This window comes from Melitaea cinxia, chromosome 2 (assembly GCF_905220565.1).
Source record: "Melitaea cinxia chromosome 2, ilMelCinx1.1, whole genome shotgun sequence".
NCBI lineage: Eukaryota > Metazoa > Arthropoda > Insecta > Lepidoptera > Nymphalidae > Melitaea > Melitaea cinxia.
Genome location: NC_059395.1, coordinates 12849486 through 12871861, shown reverse-complemented (window position 1 = coordinate 12871861; position 22376 = coordinate 12849486). Strand labels below are relative to the sequence as shown.

Genomic DNA, 22376 nt, shown 5'->3' with positions numbered 1-22376 from the left:
GTAAATTCTTTTATTGTTTATATTAAAATAAATAAAATTAACCAACTATGATATCTAACAAAAAATGTTTTATTGTTTAAAAAAAAACTAGTTAACTAAAGAGTAGAAGATATGCACCATTTTTATGAGCCCAAAGCTAGTCCAAAAGATAACCCTATCGATAAACTGGTATTTTTGTTTTCATACACAAATAGTTTGTATTGTATAATTTTTGACAGCCGTTTCTGTTATTTCAACATATCTCTCCTAATGCAATTACAATAGGCCTCTGAGAAAGAGCATGATATGCTACTTAGAGCTATAAATCTAATTTGAAGATATGATTAATCTGTAAAAAATATATAAATAAGTAGCCTAGTAATGCAATAATGGAGATCGTTTTTTTATTGATTGTTGATAGCCAAAGAATTAAATGCATTTAAATTTATCGGCCGATCATATTAAAGAAAAAGAAAACTACATAATACTAAATAAAAACTGGTTTTACAGCCACATAAATACTAATAATTAATGCTACATCTCTTAAAAAATATACATAAAATGCATATAGAAAATAAATAGAGAATTCATTTGATGATTAATTATTAACATGTCAATCAGTGAGGATATCAGTATAAAAACCAGAACATCAACAATGATACTGCACCACAATAATTTGATCGAATATTTTTTTTTAAATTGAACACACGTGCAGTTATTTCGATAATTTTTATATTACATATATTATGGAATAACTTTGGTATTGGTGTTAATATGAAGGCATGCCTGTGAGCAGCACAACGCAAACAGCAAGCGGACGGCGACGATCAGCCGTCGGACGTGTCGGACGGGCGGCCAGCGTCGCGCGGCTATGAGGAATCTTCGTCGTACCAAGTACGAAAGTCGCACATCTCATCGTAGTCATCCTGGAAAATAAATATATATATATATATATGTATATATATTTTTTTTTAATAAAAATAACCAGCAAAAGACAGGCGATTTACCTCATGTTATGCAAACATACGCGCTTCTGGTACAGCGAAGAAAAAAGAAGTTAAAAAAGAAAAGGAGATTTTCACATAATACGAATGTAGAGCTTTGTCAAAAATACATATTCAAAATGGTTTTTATTTTCAACCTCAAGTATTTTGTAAGTTTGTCTACAAACTGTCGTATACAATTTACGACGTAACATTTGCTCGTTAATACTACTTACGTAAGCATGACGTACAAAAGCTGAACCTGAGCTATTTATGGAATTTTTATTTGCCAACCACTATTAGATCGATTTCACAGAGGTCATTGAACCACCTGTAGTGGGCGCTAGCAAGCGTGCGCGTGGTATGATTTGTTTGACACAACAATATTTAATATTTATATTTAACCCTTTCATTTACAAGGACGTAGTTTCGTATGGTGGTCTCAACTTTACTAAATGTCAGTCTTATTAAAAATTGCTGTATGTTATAAATGGGTTCCCAATTGCTCTTTAACTTTGGATAGGCTTAATTATTAGTCAACAAAAACGTCTGTTTTTAGTAAAATGAAATTAAATGATTTGGTTTTTTAATAAACTTTTAAAATTATTCAATTATTTGTACCTATATCAACTTTTATCACACACATGTTGTTTTGGAATCTGAAATCGACTGATTATAATAATACATTGAAATAACTATATATTAGCTAATTAAATTTGGTATTCAATATTTAAGATTTTTCTTTGTATTTTAGTCAATAACATAACAATTTAGAATAAGTAATTGATACGTTTAAATGATTTCATTTTTTGTTTTATTTAACTGCGGTAAGGTTCTAAGCGTAATCCTTTATAATTGTTTTAAAAAAATCTATTTGAAGATTATGAATTATTCAATATAGGTACAGAACATGGTTCGCTCCCACTTCTTGAAGCGTGTGTACCGTCTACTGACCGACATCCAGTCGTGGTCAAGCACATCCTCGGCCGCGAACCGCAGCTCGGGCTGCGGGCGCAGCATGTTGGCGACGAGGTCGATGGCCCCGGCCGACACGCGCTCCCAGTGCGGCGCGGGGAACTCCAGCCGCGCCGACAGGATCGCGTCGAACAGCTTCTCCTGGTCGCCGTCCGCCGACGAGAACGGCGGGAACCCGCACAGCAGGATGTAGAGGATCACGCCCGCCGCCCACACGTCGATCTTGAAAACGAATAATATATTTTAATGTTTTAATTAATATTATATGCTAGCTGATCCAACAAACGCTGTCCTTTCTTTTGAAATGTAACATGTGTGAAGTTGGAATTGTCGTTATGTTAAATCTTACAATTTTCTTTTATTAACTCAGTAACGTGGGGAGGATACCAGGAAATATCATGCTAAAAATCTGGAGTAGCTTGACTGGGAAAGTACCTCGACCTTACAGAAGATCACAGTTAAAAAATACTGCTTTCAAGCAGTGTTCTGTTCCTGTGGTAAGGTGACCAGAGCTCTTGGGGATGATTGGGGGTAGGGTCGGCTACGCGCTTCCGATGCTTCTGGTATTTGTGGCATTTATAGCCTACAGTATTTGCTTACCATCACATGTGCCATACCTACGCTTGTTTACCAACCTAGTTGTATAATATATTTTCATTCTGTAAGTACCTTCTTTTTGTCAAATTATTCGAATCGATCTATTTGTTCTCACATTTAGTGCTAGACATTGAGTGTAGACACAATTCTATTTATAGAAGATTAAAAAACTGTACTCTTTTTTTCTTTGTAATATTGTATGTATACATATTACATATAATTATATATAGGGTATTCGACTCCTAATTACATTACTTCAGATGGGGTTTTGTGGGCGTTATAGATCATGTTCCGCGTAAAAAACAAATTCCTTTTACACCTGCAGAACCGACCATTTGAAGGAACGTAGTTAGGAGTCGAACATTCTGTATAGTATATAAAATAATACCTTGAGCCCGTATCCAGTCTCGAGCAGGATCTCTGGCGCCACGTACGTCGGCGTCCCGCAGACGGCGTGCAGCGGCCTCCACACTTCCACCGCTAGTCCAAAGTCAGCTAGCTTCAGTCCACGTATACTACCGTCAGGACCTACTTCAACCTACAACATAATCACACAATTTTATTTCAGAAACGGTTTATTATTTTGAAATGCATTATAAAATTTAATGTTGGAACACAATAGGGAAATTGTGACATGAAGAGTATGTCAATAATATTGTTTCCTTGCTTTTCTTATATCTAGATTGTGTGGTCACACATGTACAAAATAACTTTAACATTCATATTTGCAGGCATCTAATTGTATACCCCTGAGTTTTTACTACTTTGTTATTTAGCAAACATACTTTGATAGTTGTTTAGTTTTTCTGTGAAGATTAGTCAGCATATCAGTATCATCATATTCATATTTACTTGTATGATGACTTCTACATCAATGAATAATTAAGGTAGTGCATTTGGATTCTAAAAGAGGATATTAAACTTATTATGTTTTATATTGCAGCTAATGTTGTGAGTGTTACATTGAATGACAGTTAAATGAAGTCTTACCAAAAGGTTTTCGGGTTTGATGTCTCGATGCACGATAGAAAGCGAGTGTAGGTATGCAATAGCTGATGTTAGGTGACCTATTAGCAAACGCGCTTGAGGCTCGGAAAATTTAGAAGCAGCTGCGATACTATCGAATAAGTCTCCACCTAGAAAATATAAAAATCTTTGGCAATGTCCTTTATTTCTTATAAATTATTTAAAGTATGATAGTTTTGTTTTGCAGTTTTTCTATCTATATAAATTTATAAAAAAAAAAAAAATATTATTATTACAATTTGCTACGTTGATACTATTTGTTACTAGTGCGAATATTGTATCTACAAATTATAACTAATTTAGGTTTTAAACATTGGCCTTGCGTATCGCAGTATGACAAATGTGAAAGTTAAGAGGAATTAATGAATTGATATTGGTTGAGTAGTCTTTATAATTACCGCTAACTAGTTCCATGACGAGGAACAGCCATTCGGGACTGTCTTGATCTTCAATAAGTGAAACTATGCGAGGGTGGCAAAGCTTTCTCATTACACGCACCTGTAAGACATGAAAAGTTAATTGTTTTCTTGTCCATTTTTTAACAAAACTAGAAAATCAAATTTATCTTTGTTCTTTTGTAAGAAATTTTTCAGATATACATTTACTCAACAGTGTTATAAGCTCAAAAACAGCTTACCTCTGCTTCAACATAATGTTCTTTGCCTTTGCACTTTGCTTTGTCAATAACTTTGAGAGCATACTCCTTTCCATTCGTTTTGTCCTTACATATTCTTACAACTGCAAAGTTGCCATCACCTGCACAGGGTTAATTTTTTTTCATGCTTTAGATGCAAAAACAAATAGCCTTAATTTCTGTAGAATTTAGCAGTGAGTTCAAAAATATTGATATTAGTGACTTAATTCAGTAATTTTAATTTTATTAATTACGTAAATTTTTTCCCTATACAATGATAGGTATAATGTTTAGATCAAATCTGTTATTAATTATAGACGGACTTCAAAACTCATTAACTATAAATAAACAATTGTTTTTAATACATGTGAAAATGAAGTGACCATGAAAGAGAAGTTGTGTAAAGTGTATAAAAGTATTTTTTTTTGTTTTTTTTTTTAAAGTACAATATTATGTTGTTGCAACAGACAATCATCAAAATTTATATGTACTCTATTATTTGGATTTGTGTAATATTTATTTTCACATAAAATCTAATGCCTATATAATTCACAGAAAGCATTCAGAACATATGGACATAGTTCAATCACCTTTGACAATACAATATATAAAGTGTACCAAATAGGAAAGTGAAAACAATTGCAGGTTGGCAGCATGCCTTGGTGCAATTTAATATGTTAGAAATTTCAGGTCGACATTTTATTATAATTCTATCCATCAAAGTATTCAGCCTTGTAACTGATATGCTTTTACAGACATTTTTATTATTTAAAAATTGGTTCTTAGCAATAATTATGTATAGTATTATTAATATTAATTAAAACATGTATGAAGTGGACTGTTTTTACTAGCTTGGTTTGGTAGCGTTTAGTGAGCATTGATGATCGTAAACTACTTTTTGATGATCTTGTGTTATCAAGGCACGCATCTAGTTTCTTGTCATAGTACGTATATAAAATAACATATAATAACGAACAAAACACCCGTGACTATTAAAAACGTCGGATGCGAAAAACAGCAATTTTACAGGAGAGCGATTCAAAGTGTAAATGGTGTGTATCTTTTTACTTATTTTAAGCAGGATCATGAAATTTCAAAGTAATGCTGTACAGGCTATTTATGTTTAATATTATTACTAGCCGGTATTTAATGTGTAAATATGAGATAAGTCACTTGTTACATTTTTAACAGGTTAAGACTAATAGGTACTGATTTGTAAGAAGTACCACAACTAAATAATATATGCATAAAATAAAAAAATTTCTTCAGCTCTAATAGACTTGGTTATTTGGGAACGTTTTATGAAATAAACAAAAAATGCGATTTTGCAGTTCCGACGATGTTAATAGTCACTAGCGAAAATTACATTAAGTAATATAGTAATAACGTATTATATAATCATAATGGTTTATGGGGCGAAAACAATGCAAACGCAAAGCTTTAACACCAGGCAAGCGGCAAAGAAATGTGAATGAGCCAAGTGTCAACACTTTTTTTTTATACTACAAGTGTGACAAACAAACAAATGGTCCGTACTACACCTAATGGTAAGTGGTTACTGGAAAGTATAGTCACTATTATTTAGATGTGAGAGCAGCATTATTTAGATCTGATCTTCTGTAAGGTTGCAAAACCCTTAGGTGTCTTGTTTCAAAATTTTGAGCAGGATATATCGTGCTGTGCCCTACCTCAATAACAGATTTCATAGCAGCTTTATTTAGGGTAGGGAACAGAAGAGCGGACGTACCTATGATCTTGCCGACGCTGTACTTGAGGCGCAGCGGCTGGGGCAATAGGCCAGCTAGCGGCGCGTCGCCGTCGCCCGCCGCCCCCGCGCCCTCGGCCGCGGCCGCGGCCGCGCCCGCCCCGCCCGGCCGCACCGGCATGCGAGGCTTTGGGCCCGACCTGATGGAGGTATTACTGTTTTTATGTATGTTTATTGTAATTGTCATTAAACGTTATTAATGAAGTAAAACTGCTTTAGAATCGTTGTCTGTCGTCGTTATTTTGAAACTCGATTAAACGAAAATGCGTCATGATAAAGAAAGAAACACAATATGATAACGGCAATAATGATAATGACACATTACACAGTATTTTATATTCACTGTGAAAAAAAAAATCTCTCATAGGCTACTTTTCTACTCTCATGTGTGAAAACACACTGTTTTGTAAGTATTTAAATTTAATTTAGGATTGGATTTTAAAATATTTATTATTACTATTTAATTGATTGATTGATTTGTTTCCAATTTTGTAAACTTGTTTCTGTTATTTTTTTTATTTTTTATTTGCAACAATTTGTATGTAGTTGTATGAAGAATAGGCCTACATTTTCATTTTCATTTTATTTTGGAAACAAACAGTATTACATCAATATATAGAAATACAAAACACAATAGTATCACTTAACCAAAAATAGTTTCCGATAATAAGAAAGAATATATAACAAAGTTCATAAGAAATGCTTCACATTAATAATTCCATATCAAAAACCTAATAATAATACTAAAAACATTACTATAAATTGATTAACAGCCATTGAGAGAAAAAAAAAGTAATTAATAAAGAAATTCAAAAATCAATACGAGCATTATGGAACAAATAAATTAAAAACAAGTTTTTAAAAAATTACATTAAAAAAAATAATGAAATAGAATGAAATAAAAATAATAATAACTTACTATTTTATTTTTAGGTATTTTTTTATGTATAAAAAATAATTACCTTATATTTCTAGAAATTGCATTGCATTTACTTTTTCTACATTGTAAAACTGCCTTACTTTCTTCAAATTCCAGTTCAAAATCCTCTTGATTGACTCTGTAATGAAATAAACAAATCTAATAACTTTTTAATGAAAATTGTACGCTGCAAATTATTATTAATTATTATATTATATCATACCTTTCGCTTCCATATGCAAAAAATACATCTTCCTCTTCGAAAAACTGGTGTAGAGCGGTAACAGGTGTGCCAGTTTGTGTAAATACTTTGCGAACACAACCCGTGTCTAGTTTAATACAATCGGTGATTGCTGCCAAGGCATGTTCAAGAGTTGGGCTATTGCGCTTATTCAATAGCAATCTGCACACCTGATACAAGTTATTTAAATTAAGATAAATAAATAACACTAGCTAAAAAACTCACCGTACCTTAAAAAAATATTGTTACTGCATTTTTCAAATGTCTTTGTTTACATTCAAATGTGTTGTATAATGTGAATTAAATAATAAAGTTTGAATTTCTATTAGTATAAGCTAGTTAAAAATAAATTACAACTTAAATCTATTTACAAATATAAAAACTTATTTACCTTGCGGGGTTTCACTCCATTTCTAATAATAGTAACTATACGGGGCCGGATTACATTGTCACCAGCGGGGCTAACTCTTGGTGTCCCATTGCCGGTAGAATTACTACCATTTGTCTGAAAGATTTTTTTATTTTAATTTTATAAAAGTAAGTAATAAATAAGAAGTAATTACAAAGTTAGGTAAACCAAATTATTTACTTTATACCCAGTTGAAAATCTATTATTACTAAAATATTATTAAGTTACTAAAATAATTTTCATTAGCACCTTGAATTTTACAATGTATGTGTAAATAATTTATTATCTTTAAAGTGTTAGGAAATGATAGTATAAATATTTCCAGTCCTTGTGCTTGTTTATATAAATATTAACAATAGGAACAAACATATTTAATTCTCATTGAAGTGAAATTATTACAGATTTACAAATATGTTTAATTTTCTTAATAGGAATGGATAAGCTCAGAGTCAGCAATGTGTTGTGAAAGAAGCAATCAGCAAAACCTGACTATATTGAACATATTAAATATATTTTGTGTCAAAACTTTCTAAACCACTAAATATGTACAAGGCTTTTAAGTTGCTAAATTTAATATAATTATGATATGTATATCCATACAGATTTAATTTCTTTGAAATTGAGTATACATATTTTATTATTCAAAATAAAACAATTTTTTTAAGTTTGCTTTAAGAAAATATTATTTATGACAAATCCATTATGATAATTAACATTATTAATGTCATTTAGCGTAAAAAAAAAACCATTATCATTAAATTTAATAATCAAGTTACCTGCAAGTATCGGGACAGTCGGTTATTAGCTCTAGCTGGTGAAGGGCTTGCACTGTCACTGAGAGACTCCGGCCCACTCAGTCTAAATGACTGAGGTGTTACAGCACTGGCTTCGTAATCTAATCTCTTAAACGGTTCCCCAAACCCACTGCAAACATATGACTGACCGTCTTCTAAGTCATCCAGTTTTCCTACCTAACAAAGGGTAGTTTTATTTTTTTAAATATTATTTTCATTATAATAATTTATTAATATTTTTTTAACCTATAGATTTAGACAACTCATTATTTAATAAAAAAGATAAGTATTTACAGACAAGCTCTTACAACAAATATTGAAAGCATGCAGTAATTGAGAAATATTACATATATAATAAAAAATATTGCTTTTTTCTTAGCTAATTATTATTCTTATAATCTATAAATTATTTAGTATTTTACAATGATATTTTATAGGTTTATAATTCAAACACACATATACTGTACATATAAAATAAATGTGATACTTACTTTTCTACCTTCTAAAGAATATATTGTTCTAACACCGCTAGGCAATGTAACATTATCAACTAAAACCCTTGTTAAGTCTGCAGTTAAACTGTCAAATGATCTGAAAACAAATATTTCTATTATACAATATATTGGATATTATTTCATTGACGGAACTATGTAAGAAGCCAAAGTATTCATTAATCATTTCTATAACATAGATGTATGAATGACTCATTCTTAGATGTCAAGTATTGGCTCTTTAATTGGAAAGTCCATCAAGATTGAAGGGTACATAATAAATTTCAAGATTGATTTTAATTTAAGATAATTACTGTTGATTTTAGATATGGAGTTAATTTTTTATGAATATAATATATATACATATTTTTTTTTATTTTAAATATATACTGAAATATTAAAATAGAACACTACTATGTGATGAAATGTTTCGCTTCAATTTCCTTGAAAATGAAATATGCAACACAAAAATAATTAAATGTGTTCTAATAGGAAAGTGAAAGTAAATCCAAATAAGACTGTAAAATCCTATTTAATATTTTATCCCTACCTGTATCGTTCTGGCAAGACTGGAATTATGACTCCTGAATAAAATTTATCACCATTTCGAAAAAACCTGATTCGTTTTGCTTTTCGTGCTGGTTGTGATCGAACCATTACGTTGCGTCGATTCGTCCTAGATTTCATAATATCCATATCACTTAAGTCTTTTTCTAATTCGCAAACGGAGCTTGAATGGCTCCCACTACGACTTAAATTGTTCTCCATCCTGTTAACTTAAAAAAGTTAGAAAAAGTTATAATTTTGATAACGGAAAGTGTTAACATGATTCAGACAAACTCACCTTCGTTCGTTAGGTGTCCTTTTCATCGATAATTATTTATGTTTTTATGTTATGGAAATCATAACTTAATCGTGTCTCATTTTATTATGTTTAAAGAGTATAAACAATTTTTATATACTAAATACATTAAATTGAAGCGATTCTGTACTTCACGAACAATTCATGAAACACGGAAATTGCGGAAATCAGCGCAGGTTACAGATTAAAAATAACTAAAGATTATAAATAAATTTTGTGACCGAGATTTTTTTTTTCATTTAAATAATTAATAACCACTCAAAATAGTAATAAAAATTAAAATGTTTGTTGCATTATTTGAGTATAATAATATTTATTTTTTCAAATACATTCTTAGTTATAAAGCAGGTAAAAAAGTGTGTGTGTGTGTGTGTGTGTGTGTGTGTGTGTGTGTGTGTGTGTGTGTGTGTGTGTGGGTGTGTGTGTAATAGTGTAACTGTGTACATACTTATGTACGCAGTTACGCACGTAAGAAGTTATACTTCATTGGCTAGCTAATTAAACGTTGCTAACTTCTTCTTCATTGACTAGCTAACTTCAAGGTGAGGTTTTTTGTGCGCGCGCCAAAAGAAGTATAAATTCAAAAATATTGCAAATTTTGAGAACAGGAATTGCAAGAACTTTTGAGATCGTCACATATTATGCGTAGAAAAATAATCTGGAATTGAATTCAACCCCGCGGTAAACAAGTGATTAATGATAGAATACAAGCGTATGTATCAGAATAGAAAAAATGTGGTGGATTGGGTAGAATAATAATAATAATAATAAGGCCTTTCAATCTGAACTTCAATGCATATCATAATTATATGTTTTCTTGTTTTTTATAAAATGTCCCGAACTTCAGCTTGCCTCTTGGCATAGGCCTCCTCTAATACTTTCCACTGATATGTATATATTCGTGCTAACTTCTCCAGTGATGTCCTACCGTGAGTTTTAAGTCGTCTTCCCATCTTGTCTGTTGGCGTCCTCTACTTCTTTTGCCATCTCTAGGATACCAATCTGTGACTATTTTAAACCATGGGTGGAATAAAGTAATTACTAAATGTTCCTAGTTAAGTTGTTAGTAATGTATTATAAGTATATATTGTTTGTTTTTATTCCGAGAAATTTATGAATGAATATGTCAAACTGAAATATTTATGATTGTCAAAATCTAGTCAGTTGAAAATCTAAAAATATCTTATATGCATAATTATGGCATCGATTTGTTTCAGTTTTGCTTGAATCTAGAAGAACAGAACCTTATTGGAGCTTCGTTAACAGGATTAACTTATTTTACCAATGGTAACATTGCAAACAGGTGACGCATTTATCAATTTCGTTTTATGTCAAAAAGTACCTACAGACAAAGAGTGACTATTATTTTTAGTTTTCATACTAATTGTGTAAATTTTCGTGCAAAATGTCTTCAAGAAAAAAGGTTCTTTTAAAAGTTATCATCCTTGGCGACAGTGGCGTTGGTAAAACTTCGCTGATGAATCAGTTTGTCAACAAAAAATTTTCCAATCAGTACAAGGCGACAATAGGCGCTGATTTTCTCACGAAAGAAGTAATTGTCGACGACCGAATCGTCACGATGCAGATTTGGGACACAGCCGGGCAAGAGCGATTCCAGTCATTGGGGGTGGCGTTTTATCGTGGGGCCGACTGTTGCGTCTTAGTCTTTGACGTAACTGCCCCCAACACGTTTAAGTCCTTGGAGAGTTGGAGAGACGAATTTTTGATACAAGCTTCACCACGCGACCCAGAAAACTTTCCATTTGTTATTCTAGGTAATAAAGTCGATTTGGATAATCGTGCCGTTTCTGCCAAACGAGCCCAGCAATGGTGTCAAAGTAAGAATGATATTCCTTATTTTGAAACAAGTGCCAAAGAAGCTGTAAATGTCGAACTCGCGTTTCAGACTATAGCGCGTAATGCTTTGGCGCAAGAAACAGAGGCTGAATTGTACAATGAGTTCCCTGATCAGATCAAGCTGAACGCCAACGACAATGGTCGCAATAGGGATGGAGATAACTGTGCTTGCTAGGTTCCATACTATTTCCATCATTGGTAATATATTAGTGTCTCCTTATTTTATATAATGTAATACAATAGAGTATATAATAATTTTAATTTATAAGTTATAGTTACTTTGATATTTTACTAATATGTAAAAAATGTATAGATGTGATAGGTCTTTCATTTTGGAGTTTTATACAGCCTACAGCTGCAGTTATATACTTCAACATTTATGAATTGAAAAATATGCTTTTATCACATTCTCATAAGCATGATAGTTTTTATTATTTTAGTAAAGTACAACTGGATTTGTTAAAAAAAAATGGAATCAATTATTGGACACAGTTTATAATCAATTTTATTTCCAAAGATAATAGGTAATAAAGGCAAAGTTTATTGTGATACTATTTTACTCATGTTGTAACAGAGAAAAAAAAACATGCTGGGTTTTTATTTAATTTGAACTTATAAATTGTTTTATGTATTAATTAGTAAATTAAAAAGTAACTGTCAAGTCAAATACTCCAGAAATAAAATATTTTCAAAAATATTATATAACTTTTTAGTAAAATGTAGCAGTCTTTGTGTAGTAGCCAATGAAAATGCAGTAATATTGGTTGATCATTTTAAAAATACAAAAACTTACCTTTTGTGAAATTTCATTCATAAAGGTATAAAAGTGATGATTATTTAAGTATTGTTGTAGTTCATATTTTATTTTGTTTTATAGTTCAAAAGATGTTTTGGTTTCATAACCAAAAGTATTGTTTTGTGTCTTTCTATTTCTAAAGATAATTATTACAGAATAACCCAAACAACAAAACAAAGTTATAGAATTTAAAATAAATCTTTAAAAGACATTTTTTGTGTTGATAAATTGTATTATTTATTTTATAAAGTTTTGTAATTCAAGTTTTGGCAATAAATCTAATTCTGTATTGCTTTAAACAAGTGAACAAATTAAACAGTTGTTTCTTTATTATTCATATATTTAATATTTCTGTATATATTTGAATTTTATATTAATAGTCATAAGTAGTTAATAGTAAATAATAACAGATTTACACGTACATATAAAGTTACTTTGCATTTTATAATACACTCATTCTTTTAAAAAAAAAGCTATATATTGTAGTAAATATTGTTACTGGTATGGTTATCTTTATCATAAAATTATGGTAAGGACATAATATATATGATGTGGCACCAATCGTCCATGCAAAACTAAATCATTTAGTCTTAAGATAACATGTGTTGCTAATATATCATTCATCTTGATATTTCGAGTTATTGCAATAGTTTCAACGAGCTCACGTTTGCATGGAGAGCTCAGTTTGTTTCTTACCTTAAGGTAGTTATATCAAAATATATCTTAATGCTCACAAGTAACTAATAAGCAGCTGTGCATTAATTACGAATGTTTTAGATCTGTCATAAAAGGTTGCAATAATGGCCTATCATTGAAATTAAAGATTGTTTTGAGAAATTGGGATGTCTGATAAGACCTTGCCATTGGATTACGAATATTTGTATTATTACTTGATACTTACTTGATTTTTGAGGGATCTTATTCAATTTTCAAACAATAACTTAAATTGTAAGGTATAATTTAAAGGTACAGAAATACGATATACGCTGTAATTGGTTGCTTCTAATTTTATATTAATAAAGAAAAATCCACATCCATTTTTGTTTCATTATATTTTTTTCGAAATATCGAAATACTTGGACCTGCACGATTGTGGTTTACCTGGATTAATAGCAAAATTTAATAATAGTACATATTGAGACCCTATGTAGGTTAATATGATATAGGTACATAAATACGAAATGCATTAATTAACTGAGGAAGGGTTTTGTAACTGGCTGGTTTTGATATCATATACATTTTAAAAATGAACCTAAAAAGTAAAAAATAGTTTACCGCCACTTTTCATTTGTTTTCTGTCTGCAAAAATGGGCGAATCCAACGAAGAAATTCTTACTATTATACTTTAAAAATGTGAAAAACGTGACTCAAGCCGCGAAAAAAAATTGTGAAGTTAGTGGGGGATAAAATTGGTTTACTAGCGTTTTCAGTCGGGTAATTTTGATGTCAAAGATGCATTTCGCTCTGGTCGCCCAGTGGAGCTAGATCGTCTTGCTGTGTGGTTACGGCAATAAAGAATATAACCTCTTCCCCTGGGGGTCGTAAGAAGTGACTAAGGGATAACACAGTTCCAATACCACCTTGGAACTTAAAAAGCCGACCGATGGCGGGATAACCATCCAACTGTTGGATTTCAAATACACAGGCCGAAGACGGGCAGCAACGTCAAGCAGCAGCAAGTGCGACAAAGCAAGCGGTTACCAACCCCAGCGTGGGCACTATGGGCCTGTCGCGAACTTGGGGAGGCCTATGTCTGCCAGTAGATTGGGATAGGCTGAAGTGCTAGATCGACATTTGAATAGTTAAAATATTACTGAAGATAAAAAAAATGACCATAAAACAGTTTTAACCCATTTGAAAACGGCTGGCTATACAAAAAAGCTCAATATTTGGGTGCCAAAGGAAGTCACTGAAAGATAATTAATAGACTCATTTGCGCTTCTCTTTTGTGTGTCACTTACAATAAGAATGTACGAAAGAGATCGTGGCCAAAGGTCGGTCAAACTGTACATATAATTGCGAAACCTGGGTTGACACGCAATAAGGTGATGTTGAGTGTATGAGTGGATTAGGAGAGCATCATTCATTATGAGGTTTTACCGACGGGCAAAAACATCGATACGGATTTCTCCTGTCAACAGTTGATGAGACTTGAGCTAGAAATTGAGAATAAGCGGTCAGAAATGGACAACGCCCGACCACAAACGTCTCTAGCAACTCAACAGAAATTGAGAGAATTTGACTTGGAAGTCTTAATGCATCCCTATAGCCCCGATCTTGCACCCTCAGATTTCTGTCTGTTTCGGTCTCCTTAGAATTCTTTAGTTAGTGTAACGTTAACATCAATAGAAGACTGTCAAAACTATTTGTCGCGATTTTTTTATGAGAAGTCCCAGCGGGCTAAAATCAGAGTTCGTGACCACTCATTGTGTGAATGTGGCCTTGACGATGGCACGGTTTCCCACATCCCCTTTTCCTATCTCAAATTCCTCCGTCCTATATATGACAACCTTCCTTGTGATATTCCCTGTCCTATTAATGTTCAATGTTTGTTAATGTTGGTGTTTAATCCTTACTTACTTTATCTATATTTGGACGTGTATATTTTGACGTCTTATAGATCGATGAACACCGGCTGCACGCAAAACGTTCCGCCTGAGCCTGAGCGTGCAAGCGAGAGCGCAGAACAAGCGATAGAGAAGCGTTGGCTCGTGACACATTTATCTCTCATCTCGCGTGACGTCAGAACTAGCAGTTCGAAATAATTCAGTTATGATACTTCAATTCAATTCATAAAAGTATGCAATTTTTGGAACGAAGTTCCTTACGGTAGGCTTGACATTTGGTTGGGCGACCGAACTGAAAAAAATGTGATACTAAATCCCTAAGAAAAATATATAACGGAAGTGACGTAATATCAGTCACACGACTGTATAATATGACGTTTGTAAAACTAAAATATTACTAGTAAACTTTTTTTTAAAATTATTTATGTAATTTTATACTGTCGACAAAAATAAATAAAGACACATGTTTTTCTATTTTTCACTTAGTAGTTTGAATTCTTATTATTATTATTTTGTTTGACTTATTTTATTTTACGGTGTTTGTTATTTCTTAAAATACTAAATTTCCAAAATACTTTTATGTACTTAATTAAAAACTAATCAACAAAATTAAAAAAAGAAAGAACTAGAAAATATATATAAAATTCAACTTTTTTTTTTCAAATTGTGTTGCTTCTATACTATTCCTTGGAACTTCGTTTCTACCTGGTGTCCCATGACACCACATAATTTTTCTACCAATGACATATCTACTAATTTACATTATGTACATAGATATACTTGCTGTACTTTTGATAGCATAGATTGATACTGAAGTTGCTCAAACTATGGCAGGCGCTACTGGACTAAGAAAGCAATTGTATTATTTGTTTCTGTAATACATTTATTTTTAAACTTATAAATATTAAATTGTACACTTTATAGAGATATATATTTATATACAACTACAAATTAGCAAACGTTGTTTTTCCATATATACCTATTAATAACTTCCTGTAACTTGTAATTTCATAAAAATCGGTCCAGCGGTTTCGGAGGAGTTTCGCAACAATCACCGCGACACGAGAATTTTAAATATTAGAATGTGAATATTTAGAAAAATATTGTTTGCTGGCAAACGAAAAAAAAACGAACTTCAATTACATCGACAAGTAATACAATGTAGGCAGTGTACTCCAAAAGATGTAATCAGATCTCGACGAAATTTAAATGTGACCACAAGATAAACATCGGCTTTCGATTAAATTAAAAATTATCAAAATCGGTACACCCAGTAAAAAGTTATGCGGATTTTTGAAGGATTCCCTCGATTTCTCTGGGATCCCACCATCAGATCCTGGTTTCTTATCATGGTACCACACTTAGGATATTTCCTTTCCAACAACAAAAGAATTATCAAAATCGGTTCATAAACAACGAAGTTATCCCCCAACACACATAAAAAAATATAAAATATACGGTCGAATTGAATAACCTCCACCTTTTTTGAAGTCGGTTAAAAAGATTTGATGATGATTAGTGTATGTAATGTGCATTTTTATTTCTTCACTAGAAACGACTGTGACTAAATCTTTCTATTTAGATTTAAAGACCGCGATAAAAGAGATCCTAGATACCCATTTAGGAAAAAAAACCCTTTTTTTAAACTGATTGTTCTAAAAAATTAATAAAAAATCTGTTTATAAAATTAAAAAAAAAATCGCTAAAAAGTAATAAAAATCTATTTGAGTTTTATTATAATATATTATAACATATCTACATTGATTCTGCCAAGTCCTTGAAAAGATCAACGACATCTTGGTATTGGTAACAATTATTTTTTAATTAAAAATACGTAAGTATATCTAAACAATCTTATAACCAAATACGCATTCACATTCAGCCTGTAACATCCCACTGGTGAGCATAGCATCTTTCTCCATGTACGAGAAGGAAATAACCATATACACAACATTGACAACAAACATTTAAGTATACATGAATTATAGGTAAAGAAAAATAAATAACTCGCGTGAAGACTTTAGATAGAGTTTTTCATCAATGTTTCATAGTTTTTTTTTTTTTCGAAGGTTCTTACGAATCGTCTCGCCGTGATTTTTTTTGAAAAAAAAAAGTTTTTGGTCGTCTGTAAAATGAATATTTTTGACCTGTATCACTTGTCACAGGAGGCACAGAAATAATTAATTTATCAAGTCGTAAATCTAATAAAACTAAACCATGTTCTTAATCATCTTTAACTTTTTATGTTCTTGTTTAAATTTCATTCGGAGATTTTGGTTGCTTGTAAGAATCAGTTTTGTTGATGGGGACATAACATTGTACCGAATACTTATGTGGTTTGTTTTTATACTACATAGTAGTTATCTTTTTTTTTAATTTTCGATAAATCTTATAAAAAGATTATTTAAGGTACAGGTCTAATTTAAAACAATCGATCTCAAACTTAGTGAAACTTTAGTTACAAACCCTATAAATTCAAATAAAGATAAACAGATATATTAATTTAAGTATGTATTCTGAGTGAAAATGATCTACAGCGATACCAATTGGTAAATTTTTAAATACATGTATCATCATAGCAAAATAACCATTCATCATTCATTATTATAAGGTACACGTAGAGAAGTACGTGAATTGTCGGGGTACGGAGGCTTACGTTTTTCGCTTCAGCTTGCGCATGCGTAGCGGGGAGGGGACGAAGCTCCAGCATTTCAGCCGGCCAGTCGGTTGTTCAGTCTCGCTTGTGACATGAAAGGGCGCGACACTTCCTCACAAGCATCACGGTGCTCCGAGAAATGCATCACCATGAACAGCCGCCTGGGATTGCATGTAATGGTAAGTGATATATTTATTTTCTTATTATTATAATATCATCCCAAATGATTAGTGTGTTAATATATATATTTTTAATTTTATTTCTTTATAGTTAAAATGTTTTTTTTTTTTAATAAAAAAATCGTATTTCAACCGAACCAATATAATCGTTTATAAGTAATATTTTATGTAAAAAATTTTATTAGTGTCATTTAAACCATTAGGTATTATAGATATTAATTAGTGTTAAGGCTTTTTAATTTTTATCTTAAATATTACTATATTTTCGAATTTACATTAGAATTGTAATATTTATCTATAAATGTAATATAATTTAACTTGAAGTAAAGAAAATAATATTTATGTTTAAAAATCTGTTTTTACTAGCCGATTTAATAATAACGCAACAAAAATGTAAAATGTTTCAAAGCTTTCGCATATTACGTTGTTTGCTAATTTATTACTACTATTTTACATCAATAATTTTTATAAGTATTCTGAATAATTTTGATGTAGATCCTCACAATTTTCATGTCCTCGTTGACCTTGCGCTACATGCTTGACGATTTGCTATTGACGAAGACTTACTTCGATGGCTAACAGTAAAACCTTTATTGCCCACTATTGATAGTCAGAGATATCTACATGTACATACTTCAATCGAATAATTAAAATTAGATATATAATTAATTATTTGAATTAATCTTATGTAAGAATACTTATAATAGGACTAATTCAAATAAGACGAATTCAAATAATTAACCATTTACAATACAGGTACATTAATTACGATGAAAAATAACATTATTTATTACTATATTATTTATGTTCAAAAATATGGATGATTTGTTTTACAAAAATGAATTAGATGGATGTATTTTTTTACAAGTAGTTAAATAGTTCAATGTAAAGTTTAGTTAGCTAATAGTTCCTTTTTTAACCGACTTCAAAAAAGGAGGAGGTTACTCAATTCGACCGTACATAATATATACATATATATATATATTATTTCGTCTACTTACGTTGTATTACTTGTCGATGTAATTGAAGTCGGTTATTTTCGTTTGCGAGCAAATACAATTAAATGTTCAATTAGGTCGGCAAACAAGCGTACGACCACAAGATAAACATCGGCTTTCGATTAATATAAAAATTATCAAAATCGGTACACCTAGTGAAAAGTTATGCGGATTTTCGAGAGTTTCCTTCGATTTCTCTGGGATCCCATCATCAGGTCCTGGTTTCCTTATCACTGTACTAAACCAGGGATATCTTCTTTCCAACAAAAAAAAGAATTATCAAAATCGGTTCATAAACGACGAAGTTATCCCCGAACATACATAAAAAATAAATTACCGACAATGATAAAAAAATATAAATAAATATAAAAAATAAAAAAAAATAAAAAAAGAAAAAATAATAATCGATCGCAGATTTGAACCATGGTCAATTTGGTCGATCGCGACCGACCGATTTCCTAACGGCCGAACCCAATATTCAATCTATCTCTGGTTATGTCCTACTAGAGACAGAAATATCTATCTATCATTCATTTTACTGACCCAATAAACTTGTCGACGATAGGCAATATTATCCTTCAAAGCTGTCTATCGACGAGATGGAGGATAGCTTACTAGAGATAACAGTTCGTATGACAATGACAGTGTAAGCGTCCCAATAATAATAGTTCTATCTGTCAGTAACGTTGCTTATCTTTAGTAACAACAATATCCGATCTATAGTTTTCGGGGGATAACTAAGATTTATTAATTGAAAAAGTATTTTCTTTGTTTAAAATATAATTAATTTCGAGTGAAAAATAATGGCAGACTCAAGTTCAAGTAGCAGTTCAAGTGATATTGCTCTTTTGCAACAATTAATTGAATAAAAATAATATGTTTCTTGTGAAATAATACTTACTTTACTCATCTTGTGAATAAAACAAACAATTTGGTGAATGATTGTACCTATAATTTGCAATGATTTGTATAATTTGAATTTTGATTTGTAAAAAAATTATACAAATTCAAACGAAACAACGATTCAATAAAGCGTAATGGCGTCGTAGCGTCTTTTCGTGTCGTGTTACGGCCGAACCCAATATTCAATCTATCTCTGGTTATGTCCTACTAGAGACAGAAATATCTATCTATCATTCATTTTACTGACCCAATAAACTTGTCAACGATAGGCAATCCTATCCTTCAAAGCTGTCTATCGACGAGAGGGAGGATAGCTTATCAGAGATAACAGTTCGTATGAAAATGACAGTGTAAGCGTCCCAATAATAATAGAGTTTTATCTGTCAGTAGCGTTGGTTATCTTTAGTAACAACAATATCCGATCTATAGTTTTCGGGGGATAACTAAGATTTATTAATTGAAAAAGTATTTTCTTTGTTTAAAATAAAATTAATTTCGAGTGAAAAATAATGGCAGACTCAAGTTCAAGTAGCAGTTCAAGTGATATTGCTCTTTTGCAACAATTAATTGAATAAAAATAATAAGTTTCTTGTGAAATAATACTTACTTTACTCATCTTGTGAATAAAACAAAAAATTTGGTGAATGATTGTATAATTTGCAATGATTTGTATAATTTGAATTTTGATTTGTAAAAAAAAAAATACAAACGAAACGACGATTCAATAAAGCGTAATGGCGTCGTAGCGTCTTTTCGTGTCATGTTAAAGCGTTCCGTTACTAGATTTACCATGGATTCCATATTAAAATAATATCATTTATTATAAATTAAAAAGTCTGTTTAAAAATTAATTTGTCCATATTTTTATAAAACAAGATTACTTTAATATGAATAAAATTTGTGTGACAAATTTAAATACTACAAAACATCTGTGTAACATAACTGAGGCCGTCTGTGACGCTGCGTATACTGGAATGTAAGGAAGAGCTCAGGTAGCCGGTCTATCTACAGCTAACTGGAGATAGTAGTCCCCTATGCGAATTATTGGGACAACTACAAAGGATAGATAGCTAGTTATTAGCAGTCGATGATAACTACCTATCTCTATCTTTAGATTGAATATTGGGTTCGGCCGTTAAAACGTTCCGTTACTAGATTTACCATAGATTCCATATTAAAATAATATCATTTATTATAAATTAAAAAGTCTGTGTAAAAATTAATTTGTCCATATTTTTATAAATCAAGATTACTTTAATATGAATAAAATTTGTATGACAAATTTAAATACTACAAAACATCTGTGTAACATAACTGAGGCCGTCTGTGACGCTGCGTATACTGGAATGTAAGGAAGAGCTCAGGTAGCCGGTCTATCTACAGCTAACTGGAGATAGTAGTCCCCTATGCGAATTATTGGGACAACTACAAAGGATAGATAGTTAGTTATTAGCAGTCGATGATAACTACCTATCTCTATCTTTAGATTGAATATTGGGTTCGGCCGTAACTAAGCTATTAGAACTTTAGTGACACTTGCGAAATTTACCTTCGTATTCTAACGATATTTTTTCATTGTCTAAAAGCTGGGATAAAACGACATTTTCTGAAAATGAATCTTAGCTAGATTTATTATCTTCCTCGAAATTCCTTGCATACTAAATTTCATGAAAATCGTTGGAGCCGTTTCCGAAATTCAGATTCTATATATATATAAAAATATTTTTTTACAAAAACAAACGGAATTAACTGAGTGACTCTCTGTACCCAGATAAACCCGCGAGGGTTTCGTGGTACTTAAATTGCAAATTATAATGTATTTGTTATGTATTGGCCAATAAATTGAAAAAATATATATATACAAGAATTGCTCGTTTAATAGTATAAGATATACGGTAACCTCCTCCTTTTTTGAAGTCGGTTAAAAAAAGGAATGTAGAGCGATTTATGAACATACACTTCAATCGTTCGTCATTATTTTTATACAAAGACAGTCTTATGATTTTTTGAATTCTATAGAGTCTTTCGTTTATTATATTCCAATACACAATCAAGGAGAAGTATCAACTACTGATACGGAAAACTGATGAAACCCCAGAGGACACGTTTAGGTCATAGCCTTATTGCGTGTCGCATGTAATTAGGACAGGAGCAAATCAAACAAAGGTTTCGCTCAAATGATGCGGTCTTGTTATCAATGACATTAATTTAACGACATGTCTTGTGTATCGAACTTACATTGATTGAAATAAATAAATTAATGAAAGATATCTTTATTTAATTTTACTTTTTAACTAAACGATTCATATTATCTTTAGACTAGCTGTGTCCCGCGGTTTTAGCAGCGTTATTATATAGCCTCAGGAAATGGACTATTCAATACAAAAAGAACAAATTTTTCAATTCGAACCTGTAGTTCCTGAAATTAGCGCATTTCAACAAACAATCAAACTCATCGGCTTTATAATATTAGTATTGGTAGGTATATATTTCGTCATAAGTTTCAACAAGACACTGAGGGTATGTTCCGATATGCACTGCGACCACTGTACAGTGTGACGTCAATTTAGTATACTGTGAAGCTGTTCCTTTATAGCCAGTTATACTGGTGTCTGGTTACTATTTAAAACGGAACGCAATCCCGTATACTGTCAGCCGCATTTTTTGACGCAGCATTCAAATTTCAAATGAGTGTATTAAACAGTTTTCTAGTTCACTAAAAAAACTGTTTTTGGGGTACTATCA

General features: G+C 31.4%; 2 protein-coding genes across 2 annotated transcripts; one reads left to right on the top strand and one right to left on the bottom strand.

Annotated features, from left to right (window-relative positions):
• Positions 1-46: 46 nt before the first annotated feature.
• Positions 47-9581, bottom strand: LOC123665165 (serine/threonine-protein kinase GA29083). Its single transcript, XM_045599512.1, has 13 exons — positions 9364-9581; positions 8814-8913; positions 8305-8499; positions 7511-7624; positions 7102-7289; positions 6922-7017; positions 5942-6099; positions 4198-4316; positions 3959-4058; positions 3525-3670; positions 2923-3072; positions 1917-2159; positions 47-905 (listed from the first exon to the last, which is right to left on the bottom strand). The coding sequence occupies exons 1-13, from the start codon at positions 9579-9581 to the stop codon at positions 849-851; spliced, it is 1884 nt and encodes a 627-aa protein (XP_045455468.1). The 3' UTR covers positions 47-848.
• Positions 9582-10986: 1405 nt separating this feature from the next.
• Positions 10987-13365, top strand: LOC123665156 (ras-related protein Rab-7a). Its single transcript, XM_045599504.1, has one exon. It carries the CDS (start codon positions 11081-11083, stop codon positions 11705-11707), a length of 627 nt encoding a protein of 208 aa, XP_045455460.1. The 5' UTR covers positions 10987-11080; the 3' UTR covers positions 11708-13365.
• The last annotated feature ends 9011 nt before the right edge of the window (positions 13366-22376 follow it).